Source organism: Alnus glutinosa, chromosome 1 (genome assembly GCF_958979055.1).
Source record: "Alnus glutinosa chromosome 1, dhAlnGlut1.1, whole genome shotgun sequence".
NCBI lineage: Eukaryota > Viridiplantae > Streptophyta > Magnoliopsida > Fagales > Betulaceae > Alnus > Alnus glutinosa.
Genome location: NC_084886.1, coordinates 15,806,840 through 15,834,063, shown reverse-complemented (window position 1 = coordinate 15,834,063; position 27,224 = coordinate 15,806,840). Strand labels below are relative to the sequence as shown.

The 27,224-nt window shown below is 34.8% G+C and overlaps 1 protein-coding gene across 1 annotated transcript; it reads left to right on the top strand.

Annotated features, from left to right (window-relative positions):
- Positions 1-13,491: 13,491 nt before the first annotated feature.
- LOC133874531 (protein SIEVE ELEMENT OCCLUSION B-like) lies at positions 13,492-23,829 on the top strand. Its single transcript, XM_062312377.1, has 8 exons — positions 13,492-13,779; positions 13,981-14,073; positions 14,197-14,634; positions 20,164-20,171; positions 21,629-21,723; positions 21,868-21,998; positions 22,341-22,799; positions 22,883-23,829. The coding sequence occupies exons 1-8, from the start codon at positions 13,576-13,578 to the stop codon at positions 23,477-23,479; spliced, it is 2,025 nt and encodes a 674-aa protein (XP_062168361.1). The 5' UTR covers positions 13,492-13,575; the 3' UTR covers positions 23,480-23,829.
- Positions 23,830-27,224: the final 3,395 nt, after the last annotated feature.

The following is a 27,224-nucleotide window of genomic DNA, read 5'->3' as shown; positions in this document are numbered from 1 at the left end:
ATTATCCAAACACATCCACATCACATACCTACGTCATTTTGTTTATCTTGGAGGAAAAATATTTTCTGCAATTTAAGAAACTGTAACTCAAATATTTCAAACTAAAAATTGAAATCATTGTTCAATTAAAAAAGAAATCAAAAAGAAATTGCCGAAGAGAAAAGGACGGAAGAACCCTAATCCCTAAACTCCCTCCTGAACTCTCTCCCATCAAATCCACAGAACCAGCAGACTCCCTCTCGACTCTCTCTTGATTTCTCTCCCGGACTCTCTCCCAAACACGATCAAACGAAGCCGGCCGGTGTTTTTGGAGTTGCAGACGTGCCGAATTTCTCCATTAAGTCTCTTAGAGGTGAACGGAAGTTGGATGACTTGCCTAACTCAAACATAATTATAGTCGAAAGTTGGATGACTTGCATATCTGGAGATGGCCTCTTGTTGCACACAAGATTCCAAAGGGAATGAATTTTTCTGTGGTGTAGAGAAGGTCGGTTCTTAGGCCAAAAAAATTTCTAAAATTTGTAATTTTTTAATTTTTTTCTTAAACTTCTTTGATTTTTTTTTTTTTTTTTAAAAAAAAATTGCTTCGTTTGAAGATTTAGACAATTTTTTTGTTTGTTATTTGTTTTGTGTTCTTCGTTCCTTGAAGTCATCATTTGGATCGTCCTCAGTGGGCCGTGTTGACATATCCTATTTCTGTTTCTGCAATTTACCTACACCATTGAAGACCTCGTAGACAATGGAAAACCCTAAAAGAAAAAATTTGAGGTTGCACCACTTACAACTCAGGAGTAAGTATTTTGTTATTATTATAGATAGTTTGAGTGAGTTTTTGCTGACCGAATGCTATACTTTAACATACAGACAAAAGCTGCATGCAAATTTTTCAAACAGCTAAACAAGCCAACTTGTGCAAGAGGTGTGGAGGTCTTAAATGAGATTACCAAGAAGCTTAACGAAGTGGAGGATGCAAATGGGACTTTGATAGCAAGGATTAAAGATTTGGAGAATAAAAAAGTCAGTTGCATGAAAAAGGTTAGGCAATTACAGAAGGGGATAATAAATAAATGGAAATAATCAGGTGTCTAGTGAAGGAAAATGACAATTATAGGGCAAGAGATAAATTTTTTATGTATGTTTTGTTCTTGTAATGGCTAACCATTCTGTTGATTGTTTGTGTTGCACTTATGAAATGAAATGTAGTTTGAGATATGAATTGTAGATTATGTAGTTTGGATAAGTATTTTGTATGCATATGACAGTATGGGAAGTATGCAAGTTTTATAGATGGAGCTATTGGTTTGAATGGATTCCCATGTATCATATTTGATACCTAATTTTTGTCAAATTATCACAATAGGTACATAGGGTTTTGAAACATATCACAAATAGTACCTTAATATGTTTTAGTCTACAAAATGTTCCTAAATGCACTAATTTGTCAACAAATGTACATTCGTGCTCAAATTTTGGTCACTTCATACATGTCCCAATTTATTCCATTGTTTTTTAAACGGTATCATATATGGTACCTCATGTTTGAATATATATCCCATGGGGTACCTCAGTTTGATATATGTATCACAGATAGTACCTTATAGGGTACCTTAATATGTTTTTAATATGTTATGTAAAAAAATATCCATTCATGCATAAATTTGTCAACCTTTGCCCTTTCATTCACTAATTTTCGATTACCCCAATTTGTTCCATTACTTTCTAAATGGTGTCACAACTGGTACTTAAGTTTTTAATTTATATTATAATTAGTATCTCAGTTTTCCATATATATATATATATATATATATATATATATATATATATATATCACAGATGTTATCTTAATATGGTTTTTAATATAGTATGTCAAAAAATATCTCTTCATGTACAAATTTGTTAACCTTTGTCAACCTTTACCCCTTCATTCACTGATTTTCGGCTACCCCAATTTTTTTCGATTACTTTCTAAATGGTATAACAACTAGTACATAAGTTTTTAATTTATATCATAGGCAATACCTCAGTTTTCCATATATATCACAGATTATATCTTAATATGATTTTTAATATGGTATGTCAAAAAATATCCATTTATGCACAAATTTGTCAGCCTTTGTCAACTTTTGCCTCTTCATTCACTGATTTTCGGTTACCTCAATTTGTTCTATTACTTTCTAAATGGTATCACAACTGGTACCTAAGTTTTTAATTTATATCATAAGCAGTATCTCAGTTTTAGATATGTATTACAAATGATACTTAAGTTTTTGTAATTGTATCATAAGTAGTACCCCCGCCTGTATTTTGGGTATGACTTGCCTGTATATTGGGTGTAACCTGTCTGTACATCCAATAATCAAACATGTACAAATATGTACATCAACAGTTGGACCAAGAACCATGTCCATGTATCCCTATTCTTGGTTCCGCATACCTCATATGCAATAGGGTATATGTCATCATTACCGTCACGGCCGATGGTGGCATGCAATTGCCCACCCCATTTGGTCTGAATGAAACAGGCATCAACGCATATCATCAGCCTGCATCCTGCCAAGAATCCTTCTTTACATGCCGCCAAAGAAACATACATCCTCTGGAAGAACACTCCGTCCCTTTTGATGTAAGCCAAGCTACAGGGATTCCACTTTTGCAGTGCACTGCAATACTCTTGGGTGTGACAATATTATGAACCATCTCTTCCGCCGAGGATATCAATTACCATCATCTTTGCACAATGGCAACTCAACATTGTCATCTCCACATTGTAATCCTAGCGTATCATTTCCCTTAATGCCCTAGCCTTAAAGTCTCTTTGGTCACAAAAAATCCCTACATATCGATTTGCAGTCCACCTTATAGTTGCCTTCTTGTTGTAGTAATCGCTGCCATAGTTATGCTCATCATAGATAGTCTTGATCTGAAAATACTCTCTGCATGAAGTCCAAGAAGCATGTATTTTCCAGTAGCATAACGATTTGCAGTGGGCGGTTACCTGTTTTTTGTCGTTGTGCACATACTTGTAATCGAAGTTATTTTGCACTACAAATAATTGCAATGCTTAAATTCTTTCAGGTTCGTAAACTTCAACCCTACACTCAATTCTACTTTCTGACTCCAGTCCCCTTTTTTCTTCCACTCGGGATATATTTTCTTACGCTTTACAAGTGACCCTTCATTGTCTTCTTTGCCACTATCTAGACTACCGAAGTACTCACTGTCATATGAATCCGCATCAAGGTCATTTGCTGCATCAACTCCAATTCCTACTTTGGAATCTCTATCCTACACCTAAAACTAAGTACTTATGTCATTCTTGGGTTTGCATAGAACATCATTTTCCTTCTTTACAAATATGTCATCCTCCTCGCCATCTGTCAACTAAAAATTACTTAACTCAATGTCCTCCTCCTCCTCCTCATCCCTCTGTTTCCTTAGCCATTCGAGTGTCTATTTCCTTGGCTATTGCACTGCTGGCTGTTAGGGTGGCTACTGCATTGCTGGCTGCTGGGGTGGCTGTTGCACTATTGGCTCTTAGGGTGGCTCTTGCACTGCTAGCTCTTGGGGTGGCTCCTATGACAAATTCTCCTCCGCATAGTTTATCTCAACTTCTGCAGGAGACTGGGTTAAAAGCAGAACAAGATTTACCACTTCAATAGGAACAAATTCTTCATGATCCACAAAAATGTATAGCTTCTTCTTGTCACTATTCAACAATCATTTTTTCAGAGTAATGAAATCACAATCTTTGGTAAAACCGTGTATCTGCTCGTTGGTATCATCATCAAACTTGTAATACATTTTGGGTATGTTATTGTATTCATATTCCAGGTAGCACTCCAAAATTGTAACGACCCACCCCCAATGACACAATATTGTCCGCTTTTGGCTCCCCAAACAGAACTTCCCAGGAGGTCACCCATCTTGGGATTGCTCTCGCAGCGGCTCGCTTAACTGCGGAGTTCTGATAGGTTCATTGCCATTACGGCTTTAAAACGCGTTGTGTCATATAGGGTGCATTTATACATATAAGCACATCCTCATTCCCAGGCGATGTGGGACGTCACAATCACCCTCCCTTGGGACCCAGCGTCCTCGCTGGCGACCCTTATGGGATCACCCCATTCTTGGCATCCCAGCGAGTGCCCGCCGGCAACCCGCTTGGGCTTGTGCACGCTCCCACCATCTCAGGCTGGGCAATGGCTCTGATACCATTTGTAACGACCCACCCCCAATGACACAATATTGTCCGCTTTTGGCTCCCCAAACAGAACTTCTCAGGAGGTCACCCATCTTGGGATTGCTCTCGCAGCGGCTCGCTTAACTGCGGAGTTCTGATAGGTTCATTGCCATCACGGCTTTAAAACGCGTTGTGTCATATAGGGTGCATTTATACATATAAGCACATCCTCATTCCCAGGCGATGTGGGACGTCACAAAAATGTTGGTCAAATCTTCAAAATTGAATTGGGATGTATCTATACCGACTATTGCCAGAATGTCTCTGCCAAGATAGGTCATCTTGTGTCCAGATAGTGACCCATGATGGTAAACAAGTAGGCTCAAGTGTTGAATCTGACATATTCTGTACCTTGTGAATTAAACAAAAAATAATCGTCAAACTCTAGTAATAAAAACTATAAAATTAACTACCAAAGAGATGGGCAAAAAAAGTATGTAAAATGTAAAAAACAAGTAGGGCCCTCTAACAAAAGGAATGGGACATGATATGATCATGGGGGTAAGGTTGTATCAATCATCTAGGAGTATGTTTAGGTAGAACCCTCTAACAAACCAATATTATGGTAATGAATTGCAGGAGTATGTCTAGGAAAAATTAGTTGTGAACATTCTTATTATCCAAAACTGAATGGCAGACCATAAGTGTCGAGAATTAATCTCGAGACTTAATTAATTAGTACAACTAAGTAAGGAAGAAAGGTTGTGACATTAGCTATAGTCAGGTAAGTCATTAGTCAGGTTCTAAGAGTTGCACCTCTAAGGTATTGCAGGGGATTTGAATCCTAAGTTACTGCATAATGTGATTAAGGTTACAAATATACGTGATTTAAGTACCATATTATGCCATTATTATATGATATAAAACAACATCTGAAACAATTGAGTTGTTGCACACTTGAGTTATATAACTATTTAATCAATACAGAGTGATATTTTCCTAAATTAGAAGGCATATGAGTGCATACACTAGCACATACCACTTTTGTTTATTTGGTATTTTCTTTGTCACTTTCTTTGTTTCTTTCTTTTCTTTTCTTTTTTTCTTTTCTTTTCAAGCCAAAGAGTAAAATAACTTTTTGGGAACCTATGATAACAGGTAGACTTTTGCAAGTACAATATACACAAAAAGAAAAGGAATTCTGTTAAGAAATAAGAAAAAGAAAAAAATCCTGCCACTACGATCATCGTTTTCAATCACAAATATTGGTTACTTAATAGGTTGCCAGTTTTATCAATTCCTGATGTGTTTTAGGTTTAACCTGTTGTCTCTCATTACTTATAGGAACTATAGATTATCACATAAGATTGTCACATAGGAACTATACATGATCATTCTGATGAATATTCACAGTTTAAGAATTTCCTCTAAAGTACCAAAAAAAAAAAAAAAAAAGCAAAAGAAAAGAAAACAATAATACAATGCATTTCAATTGTGATTTTGGTTTTTTGTCATCTGAAACAAGCATCACAACATATTTTATCCAATGCAAACTAGCAGTACCAAGCTCCACATGAAAATGCAAAAGGATAATCAATGAGACTCTATCTTTGAAGTTGGATAAACCTCACTGTATTCAAGGCCATAATTGCTGTAAAGATTGTGGGAATTCTCCTTATTTACATCGTAACTCTTTGAAGTGGTTACAAATTCAACATTGGGGTTCAAACCAATCCATAATGTTCTCAATCTCTTCTTTGTGCATTTTATTCATTGTCTACCGGTATCTCAAGTTATGTAATCTTTTCCAATTTATTGTTCTATTAATGTGTATTTTTAGTTTTTACCAAGTTAAGCATGTTTTGATGTGCACAGTTGGTGAACATATTATGGATTAGATCCTTTATCATGTTTTGACACTTAGTTGCATGGCGAAACTAATTTAATAAAGGTGTTTTTTGTACTTTATTGTTCCATTTTGCCCATTTTTCTTATGCAACACGCATGGAATTATTCACCACTACCCGATCAGTTGGGACCCTCTCTCTGAATGTGCAACCACAAACACAGTAAACAGATAAAGACAAAGACATACAATAAAGTAATACGCTCCAAAATGCAATGTGCTGGACAACGACCCAACCAAATTAGTTGTTGGTTTTCTTTACCCAACAAACAACAAAAACAATGTGATGATGGTCAGGTCCTACCCAACTTTATACCACCCATAACAACCGAAAGTTTCGGTTTTTATAACCTCATCACTGTGCCCAACAACCGACAAGCATTTTTTCCAAAAACCAAAACAAAAATTCAACCGACAATCACAATACACAACCCATATAAATAGCACAAAACAAACTTCTAATAAATCCTCTAAAAAATAAAAATGGGCAAAATATACTTTTGAATGTTGTTGGTCGGAATGAGCCGATTTGATAAGCGAAATCCTCTTTCTTATATGATGGGAGAGAGTTAGGGAGGGAGTTTAGGGATTAGGGTTCTTTCGTCGTCTTCTCTTCGGCAATTTCTTTTTAATTTATTTTTGAAATGAATGATGATTCTCTTTTACTTTCAATTTTTTGTTTGAAATATTTGAATATTTGAGTTTCAATTTCTTAAATTGCAGAAAATATTTTCCCCCCAAAATAAACAAATGACGTGGGTGTGTGATGTAGAGGTAATTGGGTGATTTGGAAATTAAGTGGATGCTAACGTGTTGATTGGACAAGTATCGACTTCCTAGTGGTGCTAAGAGTCAATGACGGGGCGGGCCGTTAGTCTTTGGATGGAAAAGTTAATCGAAGTACTAATTCGTTCATTTCTCAAAACTGAGGTATTATCTGTGATGCAATTTGAAACTCATAAAATAAAAAATAAAATTTCTATATTCATAGACTAAAAAGGTTTTTAGCACTTTTTTTTAGTTCACGTTAAGCCAAACAATTGACATGTGTCTTATATGTCTTTTTTTTTTAATTATTATTTAGAAATTAAAAAACAATTAAAACATTAAAAAAAAAAAAAATTAGGAGACGCACACAACTAACCCATGCCATCAATCCATCAAAACACTGACAATTGATATCCCAAGCTTCATCATACAATCAACTTTATTTTTTACCGTACTGTAAATGTTGAAGGTAAAGGATTCTCACTCTTTTGGCCCCGTTTAATGACCCCCCCTTCCCTCCCCCTTTCCCTTAATTTTACTTTTTTCAAAAAACATCAACTCAAAATATTCTTAACTTTTTTTTACTTTTTATATCACATCAATAATTTTTTATTATTATTTAAATAAAAAAATTTACTACAATTCAAAATTTTTCTACTTTTTCATATAAGTTCTTTTTACTTTATATCACATTAATTACTTTTTATTCACACTCAAAAATATAATTCTTCAATAAGAAAATGGGAGAGGAGGGAAGGGAGATTATAAATAAATATATAAAGCAGGAGGAGAGAGGAGGAGAGGGGGATTATAAATAAATATATAAAGCTTTTTTTTTTTTAACCAGCTGATTTCGTCAAGGACTGTACAGTACTCTCCTCTCTTTTTTTCTATCCGTTCAGACCATTGAAGCTGGTCCACATATTTCTTAGCTTAAAGGATCTACTTTTCAGACTGTAAATAGACCCTGACAACTGCCAACTGCCAACTGCCAAATTCCTTTTTTTTCTCTTTTTGGCCAAAAAAAAAAGGCATCGATTTGGGTGGTCACGGGCTCGCGTGCAGGTGGCCATTGTCGTGACTCGAGGGAACAGCTCTATACGGGCTATACGGCTATACGGCTATACCATTTACGATCAACTTTTCTACCGATCGACTTATGTACATCCTCCGTAAAGACTAAAGAGTGAAGACTTGGGGTTTTTAACGCGCACGCGCGTGATAGTACAATAGTTGTGTAGTTGAATAATTGTCCACATTCTACCTCTATAAATAAATTATTTATGTAAACGACGTACAAAACTTGTCTTTATATATATATGAAATTATGGTGTTATATGAAATAATGTGAACAAAAACTAGTGCTAGAGAAGATGAATTATGTCACAACAATAATGACGAAACGTCAAAGTTGTCACGTTTCTGCTTAAATATCTGTGCTCATCCTGAAAATTTTTGGCCCCAAATAAAGGTGATTATTGTTGTTATAATAATCATTAAGTCCACATACAGCAGGGATAGCCATGGACCATGTGTCCCCAATATTTTATTACCCACTTTACCTACAATCCCATACGTCAATTTAATGCTTTCACAAGCAAGGCATAAGAACGTGCTACACTTACAAAAATCTGTGATATTTTTCACCCTTATAAATTTAAAGAAAAAAATAAAATAAAACGTGTAACACGTGAACTAACCGACCAAACCCATCTACTTAAATTAAAGGTACTAAATGCTTCCTTTTTTTCTTTTTTTTTTTTTTTCTTTTTTTTAATACGTGGTAAGGGCCTAAATCAAACAAATTTCTTGAGTTTAAAAAGTATTACAGGTGATTCGTGTCGTTTACCTAAATACCGACTTGCAGAGTTCAAGTCAAATTCGAAGTGATTGAATGGAGAAAAAAAACAAAAACAAAAAACATTGAAACAAAGCAAACACCCCCCTAAATCTTGGCCACAGCCCAATAAGTCACTTCACCAAGCACCAAGAATGTCGTTTGGCTTGTTGATAACAATCTAATTCATGCTTGAGAACTTTTTGCAAGATTATGTCGGCTGCTCATAGTAATTAGTATTTTTCTAAGTGATGTTGTAAATTTTGAATTTTGATATTTAGTTGGGATCTTCTTTATTATTAAGGTATATAGTGTAAGGATTTCAGTTATTGTGATACTAATTAGTAAATGCTTTGGTCGTATTGAATTTGATAAGTTTAAGATCTTTAGATTATGTTAGATTTTTTTTTCACTATTATCTCAAAGTCATATCTTACTACATTTACATTTTATTTTATTTTTTTATGGGTAATCTAAATCTTTGATTACTTAATGACACAATGATCCTCTATAACCAATAATTGTGAATTGTGTAATAAGTAAAACCTTGATTTATTTAAGTTTTCATATAATAATAATTAGGAGTGTACAATCGGTTGCAGTTGCAATTATTTGGTCATAACTGCACCGCAACCAGAGTATCTAGTTATTCTCATTTCAATATCTGCAACTGCAAACGGTCTAGTCGTTGCGATTTTTATCGACTACCAATTATCTAGTTAACCAATTTTCATATATTGTTTAAAATTTTTTTTTTTTTTTTTTTTTTTTTTTTTTTTTTTTTTTTTTTAATTTAATATTTGGTCATTCAATATTCAATGTTAAATACTAAATAATAAATACACCAAAATTTTATTCAAACTTATGAAATGGTTTTGGATTGTCAGACTTGAACCAATCGGGGTACACATGATTAGATTAGTCATTCTTAGGCACCCTAATTCTCTTCTGACAATTCTTATTGCAAATCATAGTGACTAGAGAATCTTATACATTTATGAATATTCAGCATCATATGATTCTTGACAGCCAAAAGCATAACTACTAAACAACTAAAGTGCAATTACTAAAATGAAGTAAATTACAGTAAACAGATCTTGCAGAGAGACGCATATCACCTCTAATGCACTTGCGGCTGATTTTAGTATCATTTCCGGAATAAAGAACTAAAATATAAAATTTTTATACCATGTCAACAATTTTTTATTACTATTTAAATAAAAAACATTCATTACATGCAATATAATTTTTTTTTAACTTTTTCATACAACTTATTTTTACTTTATATCACATCACTTATTTCTTACTCCCACTAAAAAAAAAATAAAACAATATTTCCTCAAATATAAGAAGTGGTTGCCAAATGGGACCAACTTCTTTACAATCTTAATGATTATATCAATTAAGAGCATTTCCAATGAATTATGTATCTCTCACGACTCACGATTAGCTAGAATAGCTACGCAAAATCATAAAAAAGTTTTTCATCTCATTTTCTACTTAAAATGCAAAATAGATTTGTCTTGAATTTGTGAGTAGTGTAACTTGACAAATGCATTTTTTTTTTTAACAATTGCTTATGATTATAATTAATTAGTAATTTTTTTTTTTTTACTTCTTCACCAAAAAAAAAAAAATCTTATTGGCATTTATAGCTTTTTCCAATTTCATTAATGATATTAGTTTTAATCGAACTTGGTTACTACAACATAAACAGTTCAAGAATTAGCAATTCTATTTACAGTAAGGTGCAGAATTGTAATGAACTTTAATGATAGTTAGAAAATTGACCGTTAAAAAAATTATTGTGTTAGAAAAACAACTGTTTTAACGAAATGACCATTATAAAATATGATCGCAAGAAAAATATGCATATGAAAAAAAAAAAAAATGTTTGAAAAAAAATACACAATGTACTGTAAAAGAAAATGGAGGAGGGTTCATCTTTTGTATGTAAAGTCAATATACTGCTGGTTTATTTCATCAAGCAAAACATAACCCTTTTTTTTTTTTGGCAGAGCTTTACAGTTTGGAGTGATATTTGGCTCATAGCTTTTTCAATCCTAAAAAATGACTCGTATCTCTTAAATCATGTGATTTATGATTATTATTTGGTTTCTTGTGATGGTTTTTCGATGATATTGTAGTGGTGATGATCGAGAATAGGGAAGTGATTATTCTGCTAGAGATGAGAATTTTATATATATATATATATATATATATATTGGTAGAGATGAATTTTTAATTAAAATATTTTAAACTTTATTATTTTGATAAAATAAAAAAGAAATTTAGATAAGCCGTTAGCTCTAATAAAATCCACATTATATATAACCCTACGCATGTTCAGACGTTCTTGGATTTTAGATTGTAGACAAAAGAAGAATTGACATCTGTCGAATTTTCTTAGCCAAAGAAAAAGTCACGGTGGATTTTTCTTAATGTTCTTACAATCACGGCATAAGAATGTGCCACATGTACAAAAATATGTGATGTTTTTCACCCTTTTAAATTCAAAGACAAAAAGAAAACGTGCAACATGTGAACCATAGCCCGACCAAACCCGTCTACTTTACTCAAACTTTCCGTAAAGTTTGTTTCCATTCTTTACATACTGCATTTGGCATTGATGACAACGTTTTTTGGGATGTTGTTTTTTTTTTTTTTTTTTCTTATTTTTAAACCAAAATATTAACAAATAAATATAAACACAAAAATACTTAAAATTATTTGAACTTTTATATTATACTAAAAAAAATTTTCAATAAAAAACAAAAAACACCACCCTCTAAATTAATAATCTTTTACATACTCATGCATTTTTAAATTCACGATTGGATTTATGGACTCATATTAAATCCATCAAATTCAATGATATATATATATATATATATATATATATATATATATATATATATATATATATATATATATATATATTTTTATCATTGAGTCCCGAAAATGCAAGCAAACTGGGATCGAAAGTCAACTTAGTTAGCCAAGGCCCGAAGCAAGCATATATCGGGGACTCAGTTATCAACACCAATTAAAGGAGTTGCAACCCCGATTTCGTGGGATCACATTCAATTTCGAAAAATTCGGAATTGAAACTAACTTCGGATTTGCCGCCAAAGATGTCACTTGAAGATTAATAAAGAAAGAATCCTAGATTGGAGGATAGAAAAGTCTGAGTCTAAGCCAAATTCTAACGATGCCCCTAGGCCAAAGAACAAGAAACAACAGTAAGAAGGGTGCTTATCATTTAGCCTATAAATAAGCCGATACTCTAGGTATAAAAGCAAACTGAACTTTTGAGAATTAGCAAATCGTTTCTCTCATAAACTACCTTAAGCATCAAGTCTCCTAACTTTGACTGTTTTGCCAAATTCTTAAAAAGGTTTGAAAAATTTAGAAGGACATGCTATGTTCACACCATACTAAAAATTGTATAAACAAATTTAAAACTTAATTGTATGAAAATGTATAGAAATGATGCATATTCATCATTTCTTTCCCTTAAATTGGCATTCAAGGCATAGGATTCCTTTGTTTCGTATTGACAGCATAATCTCGTATATATACACGTCACTAACATACGTCTATTCACACACCGTCTGGGGTGGTCCGGCCACCCTTAAAAGGCCTAGAAACCAAAAAAAAAAAAAAAAAAAAAGTTTGGGTTTTGGGGGTGGCCGGATCACCCTCAAAGGCCTTGAGCCACCCCCAGATCGGCCGTATAGGGTGGTTGAAACCACCCCTAGGCCCTTGGAGGTGGTCCGGCCACCCCCCAAACCCCTAACCTTTTTTTTTTGTTTAGTTTTTTGGCCTTTTGGGGGTGGCCGGCCACCCCCTTGGGCAACGCCAGCCACCCCTTAAGGTTTTTTTGATTTTAATTTTTTTTTGTTTTTAATTATTATTATTTTTATCATTTTTAAATTTATTAAAAAATTTACAAATTTTTTTAAGTGGAAAACGGTACCGTTTTGTAGAAAAACAGTATCGTTTTCCACTACAGCACTCATGCGGTAGTTTTAAACTATCGCATGGAAGTCAGATTCTTTCAAAGTGTATTAGGGAGGTTGTATTAAAACTACCGCATGAAAGCCAGATTCTTTCAGAGTGTATTAGGGAGGTTGTATTTTCAGAGATTTCTACTCTATCTATGTAGAGCTTTGATGCTCTTGGTGGTTTTTGTCATTCATGAATCAAATCAGATATATTTTTTTCAAAAAATAGAGTATACTGTCTTAATTTCAGTGATTTGGATTAAAGGGAAAGAAATCAGAGGAAGAAGTGAGAGAGAGTTGAAGAGTGAAGTGAAAAAATAATAATAACTAAAAGATTAAAAAAATAATATTTAAAAAAAAGTAGAGAGTGAAATATATATTTTTGTTAAAGCTTTTATTAAAGAATGAGTACGTAAGTAAAATAAAAAAGGTAAAATAAAAAAGTGAGATTTTTGAATAGCTAGAATGGATATGGCTGTCATTCAGTGATTTGGATCAAAGGGGGTTCCATTATCTGAACACTTCTGAAAAAACTCTGCATAAAAAGACAAAAAAGACCAAAAAAGGGCAAGGGTTAGATAACACGTGCTTAAAATCGTTATGCAACCTTATCCACAAAGATATCTTGTAATCTTACGAGATGGACCACGCGTATAATGTACACATACGTACAGAGTGGTGAATGTGGACCAGAAAGAATACTTTACCCGAGTCTTGGCTTCTCATCCTTATTACCAATCTACCATTTACCGCTCTTGTGGCTATATAAGGGGACAACCCCAGCAGGTTGCAGCAACATAAACCTTCTTTAATCTGCCCTAAACCCAAAGAGCTTCAAACCCTTCTCTTTTTCTTTGTGTGTGTGTGTAACACAAACATGGCTAGCAATGTGGTGTTAGCTTCTTCACAGCAACCCAAGAAGGGTGACCTGAGCTTGTTCGCCTTGTCGGACGTCGAGATCATGAATCAAATCTATGCTACCCACGTCCACAATGATGAAAAGTTTGATGTTGAATCTCTTTTCATCGTCGTCGAGAACATCCTTAAGCGTGCCACCCAGATCGTTGATAATGTTGTGCTGGTATGGTTCCACATTTCTTGATCTTTTGAAGATAAAAAGTACTTGTTATTTTTGATCCATAACGAAAGCAGAATTTAATCTAGTTAATTGGTAAGGTTATAGAGACAAAAACAGATATTTGCGCATTTATTCAAGATTAGGAAATGTAGATCATGACATGGAGTAATTTTTAGTTTGCTAATTACTCGTGACTCACTGCAGGGTACCCCAGCAACAGTGGAACACTTGGAGGAGAAGACCCCCAAAGCAGGTTTTAGCCCACCCTTGTGTACGCTGAAGAGCATTTCCTGTGAGGTAATAATAAAGCATGATCTTTTTTTTTTTTTTCGAAAATTAAAACTAGCACCTTTTGGTTTCTATTTAATTAATATTATAAAAAATGTCAATAATATTAAAAAATAAAATATGTAATATCAGATGCAATGCAAGGCTCCAGGAGAGGCAACTGCTTACAAAACAACACTGTCAATACTCAACAAGTTATCAAACTACTCTTGGGATACAAAAGCAGTGCTGACTCTTGCGGCTTTTGCTTTGGACTATGGCGAGTTCTGGCTGCTTGCCCAAAGCCAGTCAACGGACCAACTCGCCAAATCTGTGGGAACCCTGAGGAGGGTATCCGTCCTCTTAAAGCGCCCAACCCTGCAGAAACACAGGCAGGCACTCATTGAGCTTAACACTGTCATCAAATCCACTCTAGAAGTGATTGAATGCATCTTTGAGCTGGAGAAGCTGTCGAATTATGACACAAAGGATGTCCCAGCACTGTCAACCGGCATGGACCATATCCCAGTTGATGTTTTCTGGGCTATTGTGACTGTTGTTGCGAGCACCACTCAGCTCTGTTGCCTCAGAGCATCATTATCAAGCTCTCCAAATTTTTCTCCAAATTTAAGCCAAACAATCTACTTTTCTTATTTTATCCATCACTTTTAAAGTAGCTCCTACATCAAACTCTCCAAATATTTCTCTATTTTAACTATATATTATTTTTTATTGGTTATGAGAATAACTACTTTAACTAACTATTTTCATGAACATCAAAATTGCACTAACAACTAGCCAACTCTATTCATCCAACGTCCAGCATATTTTTTTTTTTTTTTGCCACTCAACATTAATGTTTAAATTGAAACCAACTACCACCACACCACTTTCATTAAACCATATATCCACCCACTTTAATTAAACCATCAACGTCCAGCATTGCTTCTTTTTTTTTTTTTTATTATTATTATTTTTATTATTTTGCCACTCAACATTAATGTTTAGAGTCAACAACGTCCAGCATTTTTTTTTTTTTTAAAATTTTTTTTTTTGCCACACAACATTAATGTTTAAAGGCAAACATGCCAACTACCAGACATGCCAACTACCAACCATGCCACTTCAATTACACCATCAACCAATAAGTTTAAATTCTTCAACCTTCAGAGCCAACGTCCAGCAATGCTTCCTTTTCTTTTTCTTTTCTTTTTTTTTTATTATTTTTTTGCCACTCAACATTAATGTTTAGAGCCAGACATGCCAACGTCCATCATTGTTTTTTTTTTTTTAATTTTTTTTTCCACACGACATTAATGTTTAAAGCCAAACAGGCCAACGCCCAGCATTTTTTTTTTCTTTTGTTTTTGCCACTCAACATTAATGTTTAAAGCCAAACATGCCAACTACCAGTCATGACACGCCAATTAAACCATCAACCAGTAAATTTAAACTCTTCAACAACCTGCGGAGCCAACAAAGATTAAAGAGAAATTTATTGATAATAAATGAGACAAGACAAATATGTATCAGAGAAAACCAGTCGAAGTCTTGAATTTAAACACAACAAATTAAACTCACCAAAACTCAAAGTGTTCTTCAACTCAACTCTCCTAAAGAACTCAGCAAAACTCACATTGACTCTCAATCTTTGTTTTCTTGTTATGGCTCGTTCTTCCTTTTACAAAATGATTCTTATGGAGTCAGACTCTGATGAAGAGTTAGAGATAATTGCAAATCTTGCAATGGAAGAAGAAATATCAGCACCACATGGTCGTTCTAAAAAACGTCGCACATTCATCCGGCGTGATCGCTTACAAGCCGGGGCAGATCTTTTTCGTGACTATTTTGCTGAACCACCAATATATCCTCACAAATATTTTCGAAGGAGATTTCGAATGAGTCGTGATCTTTTTTGCCGTATTCAATTTGCGGTTGAAGCCCATGATCCGTATTTTGTCCAAAGAAGAGATGGTGCCCAAAAGCTTGGATTTACTTCCATTCAGAAAATTACAGCCGCACTTAGGATGCTTGCATATGGTGTTACAGCTGACTTTATGGATGAATACTTGAAGATTGGAGAAGCCACTGTCCTTAAGAGTCTTAAAAGGTTTGTTCAAGCAGTGATTTCAATTTTTTCAGAAAAATACTTAAGGTCACCCAACAATGAAGACATCGCTAGATTGTTAGCGGAAGGCAAAAACCGTGGATTTCCAGGCATGTTAGGGAGCATTGATTGCATGCACTGGAAATGGAAAAATTGTCCAGCTTCATGGCAAGGTATGTATTCTGGTCATTTTCACGAACCAACTATTATTTTGGAAGCAGTGGCTTCATATGATCTTTGGATATGGCACGCTTTTTTTGGTTTACCTGGGTCTCATAATGATATAAACGTGCTGTAAAGGTCATTTATATTTTCTGATCTCGCTCAAGGACGTACTCCTCCTGTTAACTACACTGTTAATGGTCATAACTATAATATGGGATACTACCTTGCTGATGGCATATATCCACAGTGGGCAACATTTGTAAAAACAATTTCATCTCCACAAGGAAATAAGAGAAAACACTTTGCTACAGCCCAAGAGTCGGCGAGGAAAGATGTAGAGCGGGCGTTTGGAGTACTTCAAGCACGATTTGCAATAGTACGTGGACCTGCACGATTTTGGAAACTTGAAACACTTAAAGACATAATGATGGCATGTGTAATTCTACATAATATGATCGTTGAAGATGAGCGAACTAATAATGGAGAAGAAGACTTTGAGTATGAACAACTCAATGAACCACTTGAACCAGTGACACTTGGGGCTACAAATGATTTTAATGAGTTCATTCAACGCCATCATTCCATTAGAGACAGGGAAACTCATTCTCAACTCCAGTTGGATCTTGTTGAGCACTTATGGCAACTACATAGTGAGGCATAAGAACTACATATTAGTCATGGATATTTTGTACTAGTTATTAATATTAACATGTTATGTTATGTTATGTTTTGTTTTTTTTTTTTTTTTGTGGTATTATATGTTGTAATGACTAAAGATGTGCTGTAATGAATATTATTTTACTAGTTATTAATATTAACATGTTATGTTATGTTATGTTTTTTTTTTTTTTTTTTTTTTGTGGTATTATATGTTGTAATGAATAAATCCACAGAAACTTAACGTGAATCTTGTTCCAGATTATAGCATATGTAAGATTGCACCAATTCTGGTTATTTTTCACATGCATTAATGAATGAGCTATATTTTACATTGAATTGTTCCATCAATTGCATTAATGGAGTTTGGTCCAGTCTACTCTCTCTAGCTATGGAGTTTGTGATGACTAGTTTGCAGCTCAGTTATTGGGGTTGCATCTGGAAGCATGAAAATTTAGGCCATCCTATAGAGTAATATATGTGAAAATGGCTAGAGGAGTCGGACACCAAATTGATGGATGAAGCCTAAATCCAAGTTATTACTTCACAAGGAAATGCTTCCAAAGTGGTTCCAGATTAGTCATGGATATTCATCTTAAAGCATAATCCTAGTTAAATAATAAAGTACTAATAACTTTCAAACAATCTTGATCAAAAGTCCTAGTCTAGCAAAATAGGCCATTACTGTTGGCCATCTACACTAAAAGCATGGGCCATTACAACCTTCAAGGATTGTGAATTTGACCTTCAAGGATTGCCTTTTTGCGTCGGCGAACATACTCTTGGCCATCTTCATCCAAGTGACTTGCATCCATTAACATAAATTCTTTTATCTCTCTCTCTTTTTCGAACCGAAACGTTTTTTCTCTAAGACGCAATTCATCCTCTTTAAGGCGCACTTCTTCTTGCTTAAGAATAAACATCGCTTTGTCTTGCTCACGTGCTTCCTCCAACAATTTTATTTTCTTCTTCTTGTCTTCATTCATGTCACTTAGTATCGCAATAACACTTGGATTCGATTTTTCTTTGCTCTTCCGTTTCTCCTTTTCGGCTTTTCGGCCTATTGGTCGCTCGACTTCAAAACCTTTGGGAGAAGCTTCCTCATCACCTAGATTTATCACAACCTCTTTTTTCTTCAGTTTTACATTGTCCATATGAGCCGCCCATTTTGGATGAAATCTCAAAATAAGCCAAGCATGTTCAAAGTGAAAGGGTGATTTTTGAATATCTAAATACATTAGTCTTGCCTGGCCAATCTGAAATTTATTAGCAAATACAACATAATTAGAATCTCTTCAATAGGCACCCTAAACATGATAATGTGTCGGTATATGTGTCATAAGTGCACAGTGTATCAACTACTTAACACACTCAAGACCATAATTAAAACGTACCTTGTCTTGCTCAGTCAAGCCACTTTGTGACCTCTTTTCAATTTGGGCTAAGAAGCCACAAAACTTATTTACTGCAAGTTGAATCGTTGACCATCGATTCATTAGAGATGTCTGATTACGGTTGGCTCCATGTGTCTTGTGTTCGTTAAAGTAGTCACAAATTCTTTTCCAATAAATCTTATGTTTTTGTTGATTTCCTTGAACGGCATCCATAGAAACATAAAGCCATGCCTCCACAAGCAAATTGTCATCGATAATGGTGAAGTTGCTACCCCGGCACGATTTCTTAATAGTAGGTTCAACCTCAACTTCGGGCGAAGCCTGTTGCTGTTCACTAATTTCATTTGTGCATTCAAACTCAAGTTCATCTTCAGTTATAAGATTAGTGTAGTAACCAGATTGAGGAGTTTGTGAATCCATCACTAATCGGCCCCCTAATCCAAACCATACACCAAAATTTAGTTAAAACATTATATCGCTATAATTTTCTTTTCGGCCATAGCCTACCCAGATATTGAAAATTGCAAAAAAGAAAGTTAAGTAATAATCTTGTTAAAGTTTTTACACAAACCAATGCCTACAATAGGATGCATTCAGAACAGCATGTTTAACACACACACAAATAAAAAAGAAAAGCATAACCAGAATTTGGAACAATCGGACTGAGCATATGAAAGAAACCCACAAGCTGTAGTAGGAAAATACATAATTATATCTATTGTTTCTACCAAATAAGAAAGAAAGAAAAAAAAAATACATATGCTGATGCTAATTGTGTTAATGCTGATGGAAATAAGCATGTTCATTGCAAGGGTTATTTGTATTTCTATATAATTCTGTTGGGTTTTGTATTTCTCTATATATTTTGTGTAATATTGTTTATGTTAGTTGATGTTATTTCCGGCTAATATTGTTTGTTGTTTTTTATGTTAAATATTGTGTAATGTCTACAAGTTATTATTGTCAAAACTGAATACAAGCTGTGTACATGTACAAATGCCCGAATCACAAAATAGCCATGTGAATAACACCAAATACCACCTAGTACCATATATATGTTTGTAGAAATGCCTATATATATAGCCATGTCAGTGACACCAAATACCATCTGCCTTATTGACAAAATAGTCATTTCAATGAGATCAACCCAAATCACATGGTTGTAGGAATGCGGCATGCCCACAATGAAGCAGAGTTTTTTTTTTTTTTGAAAGGAAATACTTCCATTAAGAAACAGAGTCATTACAGATAGTAGTCCAAATCTCTTTAGGACAAACATTAACCCACACATGATTACTGTAAAGTGAAATAGCTAATTTTGCTAACTTATGGGCAGCCTTGTTTCCATCACGACGCACGTGATTTACACTCCAAGAGGTAAAAGACTCTAAAAGATAATGACAATCCAGGAGCACATTGTGCAGTCTAGCGCTACAGCCAGCTGGGTATCTGACTAAGCCGAAAATCTTCCAGCATTTCTATGGCCCCTTTCAACAAACAGGAAGGATGCATCACCAAATCATCAAACACAACTCTATTCCGACGGAGCCAAAGCTTATAAGCTATGACTACAAACAGCTCTAACATCTCAGTAGAAAGCCTGTTACTCAGATACTCAAAAATATTCAGAAAACTATCAGAAATCACCACTCGTCTCAGGTTCCAGACCACACATCGGGCATAGAGGATCAGGAACAATCTTCCGTTTGGCCGTGCATTGAAGTCATCCTCCAATTTATACTATACTCATGTTATGGATGGTTGAAATGGTTGAAATGGTATGAACATCACAGACAGGGAGACTAGTCTAGCAAAATATGCTGAAATTTCAGATTCAGGAAATAAAACTTAAAGCAGAGGCAACTCAAAGCAGACAAATAAAACTTAATCTAAGAAACCCATACAAAGAAACATCAACAACTCATAAGACACAAACAATGATGGCTCTAGATCGTCAAACCCCAGAGATTTTAAAACATATCCAATCCAAAAATTAAATGAATCAAGCTGCAAATGGGGATAAAAAGAAAGCCCCATACCCCTTTGAACTAAACCCATTCATAGCCCCATACCCCTTTGAACTAAACCCCAAGCACCCAAGCAACGGAGAGAGAGAGGGAGAGGGAGAGAGCAGTACCGAAGCAAAGACAGATCTGGAAGTTGCGATGAGGAACCTCCGATGAAGGGGCGAGCTCGAGTCTCCGTTGAAATTGCACAGCACTGAAGAAGAAATCGCACTCTCAGTGAAGAAATCGCACAGTGCCAAAGAGAAATGCACGGAAAGTGGAAGGCGGGAGGAAAGTGAAAGAAGCGGGAGAAATGAATAAAATGATATAATAAGAATGGCGTGAGAATAGCTGGGCGACAGATTTAGAGAGAGTTTCTGACAAGTGTTGTTTTGGAGAAACTATGGAGAGCTTGATACAAGAGGGGTTTTGAGATATTTCTCTATTATTTGGTGAAACATTTGAAATAGCCACTTTGATACTGATGCTCTTACAAGCGAGGAGTAAGTTCTTTCTTCTTTCTGTTTTTTACTACGTTGAGAAACAAAAACTTGAAGAGTATTTTTAGAAAGAAAAAAAAAATGTCTTATTTTTAAACTTTTCTAAAAACGCATTTAAGAGCTCCTTTTAGTTAAAAAAGTTGAAAAAATAAATTTTATTTTATTTTATTTTATTTGTTAAAGAGACATTTTTATGACTTGCAATAATTTGAGTTGGTGGGTTGAGTTCTGGTCGACCCACGAACCCGTTAAGATTCAATTCAAATATGACTTTCGAATAACTGGACACAACTCATTTGACCTGTTTATTAGACCAAAACATATCAAATCCATTTGGCTTAACTCAGCATGTTTGACACAAACACGATTTGTTTAACATGTTTGACTTGTTTTAATTTGTATTTATTATATTAAAAAATATATTTATAATTTCATAAAAAGGACTCGCGTATGTCAAACTTTAACCATAATGCTGTGTCAAGTTTATTTAAAAAATTGTTAACCCTAAATTCATGTATTAAAAGCATTTTTAAATTTTTCTAACGCAATCTCAAAATGCTCTTAATATATCACAATCTTAATTTGGTTTTCTAAAATGATGGTAGTTATGTATTTTAGAAATTAAGTAGGTTTATCTTACGTCTTGTTATTGTTAATTCATGGTAGTAGAAAAATAAGGAAATAATTGATTTACCATCTCACAAGCGTTAAAATTGACCATGGTTGGCCACTACTTGGACATGGCACGATTTTCAGTGACAAGAAGCAGGAACTCTCCCAGTTTTCTCAGAAACTCAACGTCATCCTCACCAAACTCAAGAGGCAGATTACAATTTGCAGGCAACAAATAGGTCAGCTTCATTTTGCACATTAATTTGAAAGGACAATGCAAGTTAATTTCCTTGGATGTATTTTGCAGATTCAATTAGTTCATTGCCTTAATTAAGATAAACTGGATTACTCTAATGGTGAGATGAGATATTGGTTTAATGCAGAGGAGACAGAGGCTTACTGGAAGCTGACGAAGCTTTTTCGTACCCCTACGGAGATCATGGAGGTATTTAAGGGACTGATTTATTCCAAGGACAACGGGCAGCCCTTGGTTGATGGTTCTACCAAAAAACCGGTATGTATGCTCTTATACTTTTTGTAGGGGTTATGGTTTAATTTGATTAGATATTGTTTATAAATTAATTAATTTTTTTTTTTCATTGAGGGGTCTGTCTGATCTTTGGCCCATTTCAAATAGTGAAAGGAGGAATATTTTCAGCACTGAAAAAGGAAATGCATAAGTGATAATATAATCACTTTTTTAAAGTTACAAAGCGACTTAGAAGCACATTGTCTTTAACCTTGATGTTAGACTAAAAACGATATATATATATATATATCATGGCCAGGAATCTTACTACTCATGTTAGTAAGTATTGATACCTTGGCTGAACAATGTGTAATATGACATATACAGGTTAACATTGATATACTGAAAAGGAAGAACGTGTTACTGTTCATTTCGGGCCTAGACATAACCGATGAAGACATTTCAATCCTGAGGCCAATTTATGATTCAATAAGGAAGGATAATCAGTACAAGATTGTATGGATCCCAATTGTGGACCAATGGACCGATGACCTGCAAAAGAAGTTTGAGTTCTTGCGGTCGAAGATGCCATGGTACGTGGTGCAGTGCTTTTCACCAATAGCAGGCATCCGTTTCGTGAAGGAGAAGTGGCACTTCAAGGGCAAGCCCTCCGTTGTGGTGTTGAACCCGCAAGGAAAGGTGGAACATGAGAATGCAATCCACATGATCAGAGTATGGGGAATCAAGGCCTTCCCTTTCACCACTGTAGTGGAAGAAACTTTGTCGAATGATAGGGAATGGATTGGCTCCATAGCTACCAACGTTCACCCAAATATTGATAACTGGGTAAATTCACTTCACAAATCTATTTCTAACACATTTTGCCAAAAAAATATGTTACTGAGGTTTGAAATATGTTGTTGAATCAGATCAAAGATCAGAAGTACATCTTTTTTTACGGGGGCAAGGACAACGAGTGGATCCAACAATTTACCAAAAGAGCAACCGCCCTTGCCAATGATGCAACAATAAAGGAAGCAAGGATTTCCATTGAGTTGGTGAGCGTTGGAAAGGGCAGCAAAGGAGAGGACCACCTCGGCATCCTCGGCAAATTCTGGACCGGCATTGAAAGCTTGTTCATTTCCAAGACTCATAGGAAGACCGACGCCGACTCTGTGACGCTAGAAATCCAGAAACTACTTTCCTACAAGAATGAGAGCGGATGGGCTGTGTTGAGCAAAGGATCGAATGTGGTACTCAGTGGCCACGGCACAACTATTTTGAAGGTGGTGGAGGAGTTTGACAAATGGAAGGAGTTTGTGCGCGAGAAGGGCTTCGAATTCACATTCAAAGAGTACCACAACAAGGTTCTCCACACTGCTCACATATGCTGCCGCATTGACATCCCAAATACCAGTGGGAGAATTCCAGAGAACATGAAGTGCCCCAACTGTCCCCGCATCATGGAGACGTATATCAGTTTCAAGTGCTGCCACATTGATGGTGCAGCCAACGGAGTGCATTAAGTGGCCACTTTTATTCGGACAAGTATTGCTAATTAAATAACGTGGTCCACGTGGAAGTTTGTGACTGAATGCTACTACTAAGATGAGTTGTGAACTTGTGTTGTGACCCTTAATTAATATTTATGTTTTCGTATGATGTTTTCTGATGATGCCATTAGAAAATGGGAGATGTGCGGTTATTTGGTTTTGGTTTTCCTTTCTTTTGGTTTGTGAAAGGAAATGTTTGTGTATTCGGTGGGTATCGATGTTGAATTGAACTACTAAGTTGTATCCTATTGGTTTTCATATTGAAGGGCATTGCTTTTATGCACAATATTCTACTACCAACCCCCACCCCCTCTTTGATTTCACTATTTAATTTGTTTTATATATTTCATGGACTTGAAGTTATTACCTCACTCTAAAAATATAATGGATTCACATTCTTCTTAACGAAATTCTTCACATTTCTATTGACGTACATCATCTTGGTTGTGGTGTGGCAACATTGGTGCCTTGACATTGGCTTCCAATCCAGTCTTCAATTCCTATGATGGCTTTTTAACAAGCTAGAAACCGTAAGTGTCTCTCCCTCCCTCTCATTTTACTCTTCCGCTTGGTCAAAAGCTTGGCTATGGGTGTGAGTTTCAATAACCATTAAAAGGCAAACCTTAAAGGTTTTCATTTAGGAGGATGAAACAAGTTTTTCAAAGCTGAAAATCTGAAATTTTCAGCCCTCTTTCTTACTCTCTTTGTCATGTGTAAATTATAGGTGTGAGCTTGGGTTGTTCCAAAGTCCTCCATCAAAGTTGAGCTTTGGGTAACGTTTATCAACGTTAGAACTTCCAATCTACCAATTATTTTGAGGTAAATTTATAATCTCTAATTTTTGCCCAAGTTAGGTCAATTTTTAGGTATTAGACTAAAATTAACTTGAGGCTTTTGTGTATAATGAATTCCTATACACTATTTAAGGCATGGGTTGTTGGATTAAAGAATTAAAACTTCAATTTAATTAATTATTGAAGTATGTGCATAAACCATAAATTTTATGATTTGAGTTAAATTTGGGGTTTTTAGGTGTTTAAACACTAGGTTATTAATTGGTGGATTAATTGTATTTAGAGTGTTAATTAATCCTAAGTTATCTATGGGTTTCATGGACAATGCATATTTATGGGTTAGGTTCTAATGTTAATGAGTAGTATAAATTAGAGACTTTTAATTGTAAACCTATGAGTGTTTCTAGGTGTTGGTTTAATTAATTAATGGGTAGTAAAAGTAAACCCTAGAAATTATATGGGTTGCCACGATGTTGGGTTCTTGAGACAAACCAAGAACCTATGTGGTGTTTAGAATTGAGAGTGTTTTGATTTAGTTTAATGTGTTATTGAATTGTGAAATGCAGTGGTGCATTGCAAGGCTTACCGTAAAAAATTCCCCCTCAAGCGGATAAGGTGGGTATTTAACTCACTATGGAAATATACTAAGTTTTGAGGTTTTAGTGAGATTGCAAGAATGTTATAAATGTTTAACTTTGAGCTGATATAATGTTGTTGTGTTATGTAAGTTAATATTGCTTTTGATACTTTGAAATATAATGAAATATGATTTTGAAGGTGATTTATGAGCTTTAAAGTGTCTTTTATGGAACTTAGAATTGAGATATGATTTATGACTTTTGAGAAGAGTAAGGAATTTTCTTATATGTTTTATGAATTATGAAGTTGAAATGTTGTTGAACAATGCATAAATATGAAAGCAAAAGTATGATAGTTTTAGCATAAAACATGATCATGAACATAAATGAGAAAAATGCATAAGAGATTAAAGTATCAGGACAAGTCCCCAACATTACACTAAGGGACAAGTCTCTGGGAGCAAGCCTTCAATGCTGTTAACTTAATGATAACATTATGGGGGATAAATCCTTGAAAGGAGTTGTAAGCTCTAACTTCCTAGGAACAAGTTCCACATGATGATAGGTACATATACGAAAGGATATCCTAGAAGTCTTCGGGACAAGTCCCAGAGTGATAAGAAAGAAGGAATGTAAAAGATTGATGTATAAGAAAGCATGCATGACATAGTTTTATATGCTGATCTTATATATTATGTTTTATATGAGATTTCATGCTAGATGTATCGGTATGCTTATGAATTTGAATGGAATAGAGCATGTGTATACCATTATGACTGGTTTGCATATGAGGATTTAAATGATTTCTTGCTTAAGTGTACATGTATGCTTGTATTTCTCGAAAATCATGGAGTGCATGTATATGAGTATAACTGAGAAATATAATGTACAGACATGTATGATATAGATGTGTTTATATGTGTGAAGCCGGACAGAATAATGATTATTCTGCAGGCTATTCAATAAGCAGTTTGCAAGAAAGAAAACAAAGAAAATTATCCCAAACACAGAAACAATCTCTGAATTTCAATAAAAATATCAATAATCACTGGTGCCGAAAAATGTCCACAAGCCGGGCTAATATAGCTGAAAATTCGACCTTTAGTAGAATTTTACCAAAAACAGCAAAATCACCTCTTAAACAATAAATGAAAAGTTAGCATAAATGGAAAATATATATATATATATATATATATATATATATAGATATATACAATTAAGCCAGATCACGATTTCTTACCAATCTTGCGCTGATCTACCCACTCCAGGTAATTTAGCAACATCAACGTGTAATCTAACAAATTAGCATCGTTTGACTCGAATCCCTCTGCACCAATGTGTATGCTTCCAAGAGGGAGACTAGAATATATACATAGATTCAAAGCTAAGTAATATGATTTCACGTATTTGTAAAATGTAAGTTGATGAGTTCCCCGAAGAGAGCTTTCTGAATTTAGGTCATATGCGCTAATCAGACACTCGTAGCTAAAGTTTTGGCCAAAATACTGTCGCGCACTCGGAAATTGCTCCAATTAAGCCAGATCACGATTTCTTACCAATCTTGCGCTGATCTACCCACTCCAGGTAATTTAGCAACATCAACGTGTAATCTAACAAATTAGCATCGTTTGACTCGAATCCCTCTGCACCAATGTGTATGCTTCCAAGAGGGAGACTAGAATATATACATAGATTCAAAGCTAAGTAATATGATTTCACGTATTTGTAAAATGTAAGTTGATGAGTTCCAAATATTGCATATTTGAGCTCCTTAATTTGCATCTGCTAAACCTTTAGCCCTTTAACTTTATTATTTTCTAGTGTTTTTAGAAAGTTTTGATGTTTTAGTTATTTGCAGGTCATTAAAGGAAAATAGAGGTTTTTATGTGGAATTGCAGAAAAGCGGGAAAAGAAATCTTTAGAGTCCATGCAAGTAGGACGCTATAAGCAAAATTGTTATTCAAGATAGGCGCTCGAGCGCCACTTGAGTGCGATCGATCTCTTAGGCGCTCGAGCGCCACTTTAGTGCAATCGAGAGCACTCGGGCATCAGAACCCAGCTCTGATTTTTCTTTCCAATTTTGGCTTATAACTTCAAGGGTAGAAACATAATTTCCGTTCCTTTTGTAACCCTAGGGCTTATTTATTTTTGTTCTTTTCTCTTGAAAGTGAAGAGAAGTTGTGCACGTATTGTAACTGTGAGGGTAGAAGCGGCATTTTCAGATTTTTTTAAAATCCTAACATTCTTTTTTCTTATTAGGGTTTTGAGGGGTAGATGTGCCATTTTGAAAATAGATGCATCTGAGGTTGAGGATGAAGCATTACCATTGATTAGCAACAACATTTT

What these genes read in the sequence shown, in the direction of transcription:
- LOC133874531 (XM_062312377.1), top strand. Translation starts at nt 13,576, where the DNA reads ATGGCTAGCAATGTGGTGTTAGCTTCTTCACAGCAACCCAAGAAGGGT. An exon ending in TGAAGAGCATTTCCTGTGAG is followed by an intron (nt 14,074 to 14,196) that starts GTAATAATAAAG and finishes ATGTAATATCAG; the next exon opens with ATGCAATGCAAGGCTCCAGG. An exon ending in ATGGTTCTACCAAAAAACCG is followed by an intron (nt 21,999 to 22,340) that starts GTATGTATGCTC and finishes TGACATATACAG; the next exon opens with GTTAACATTGATATACTGAA.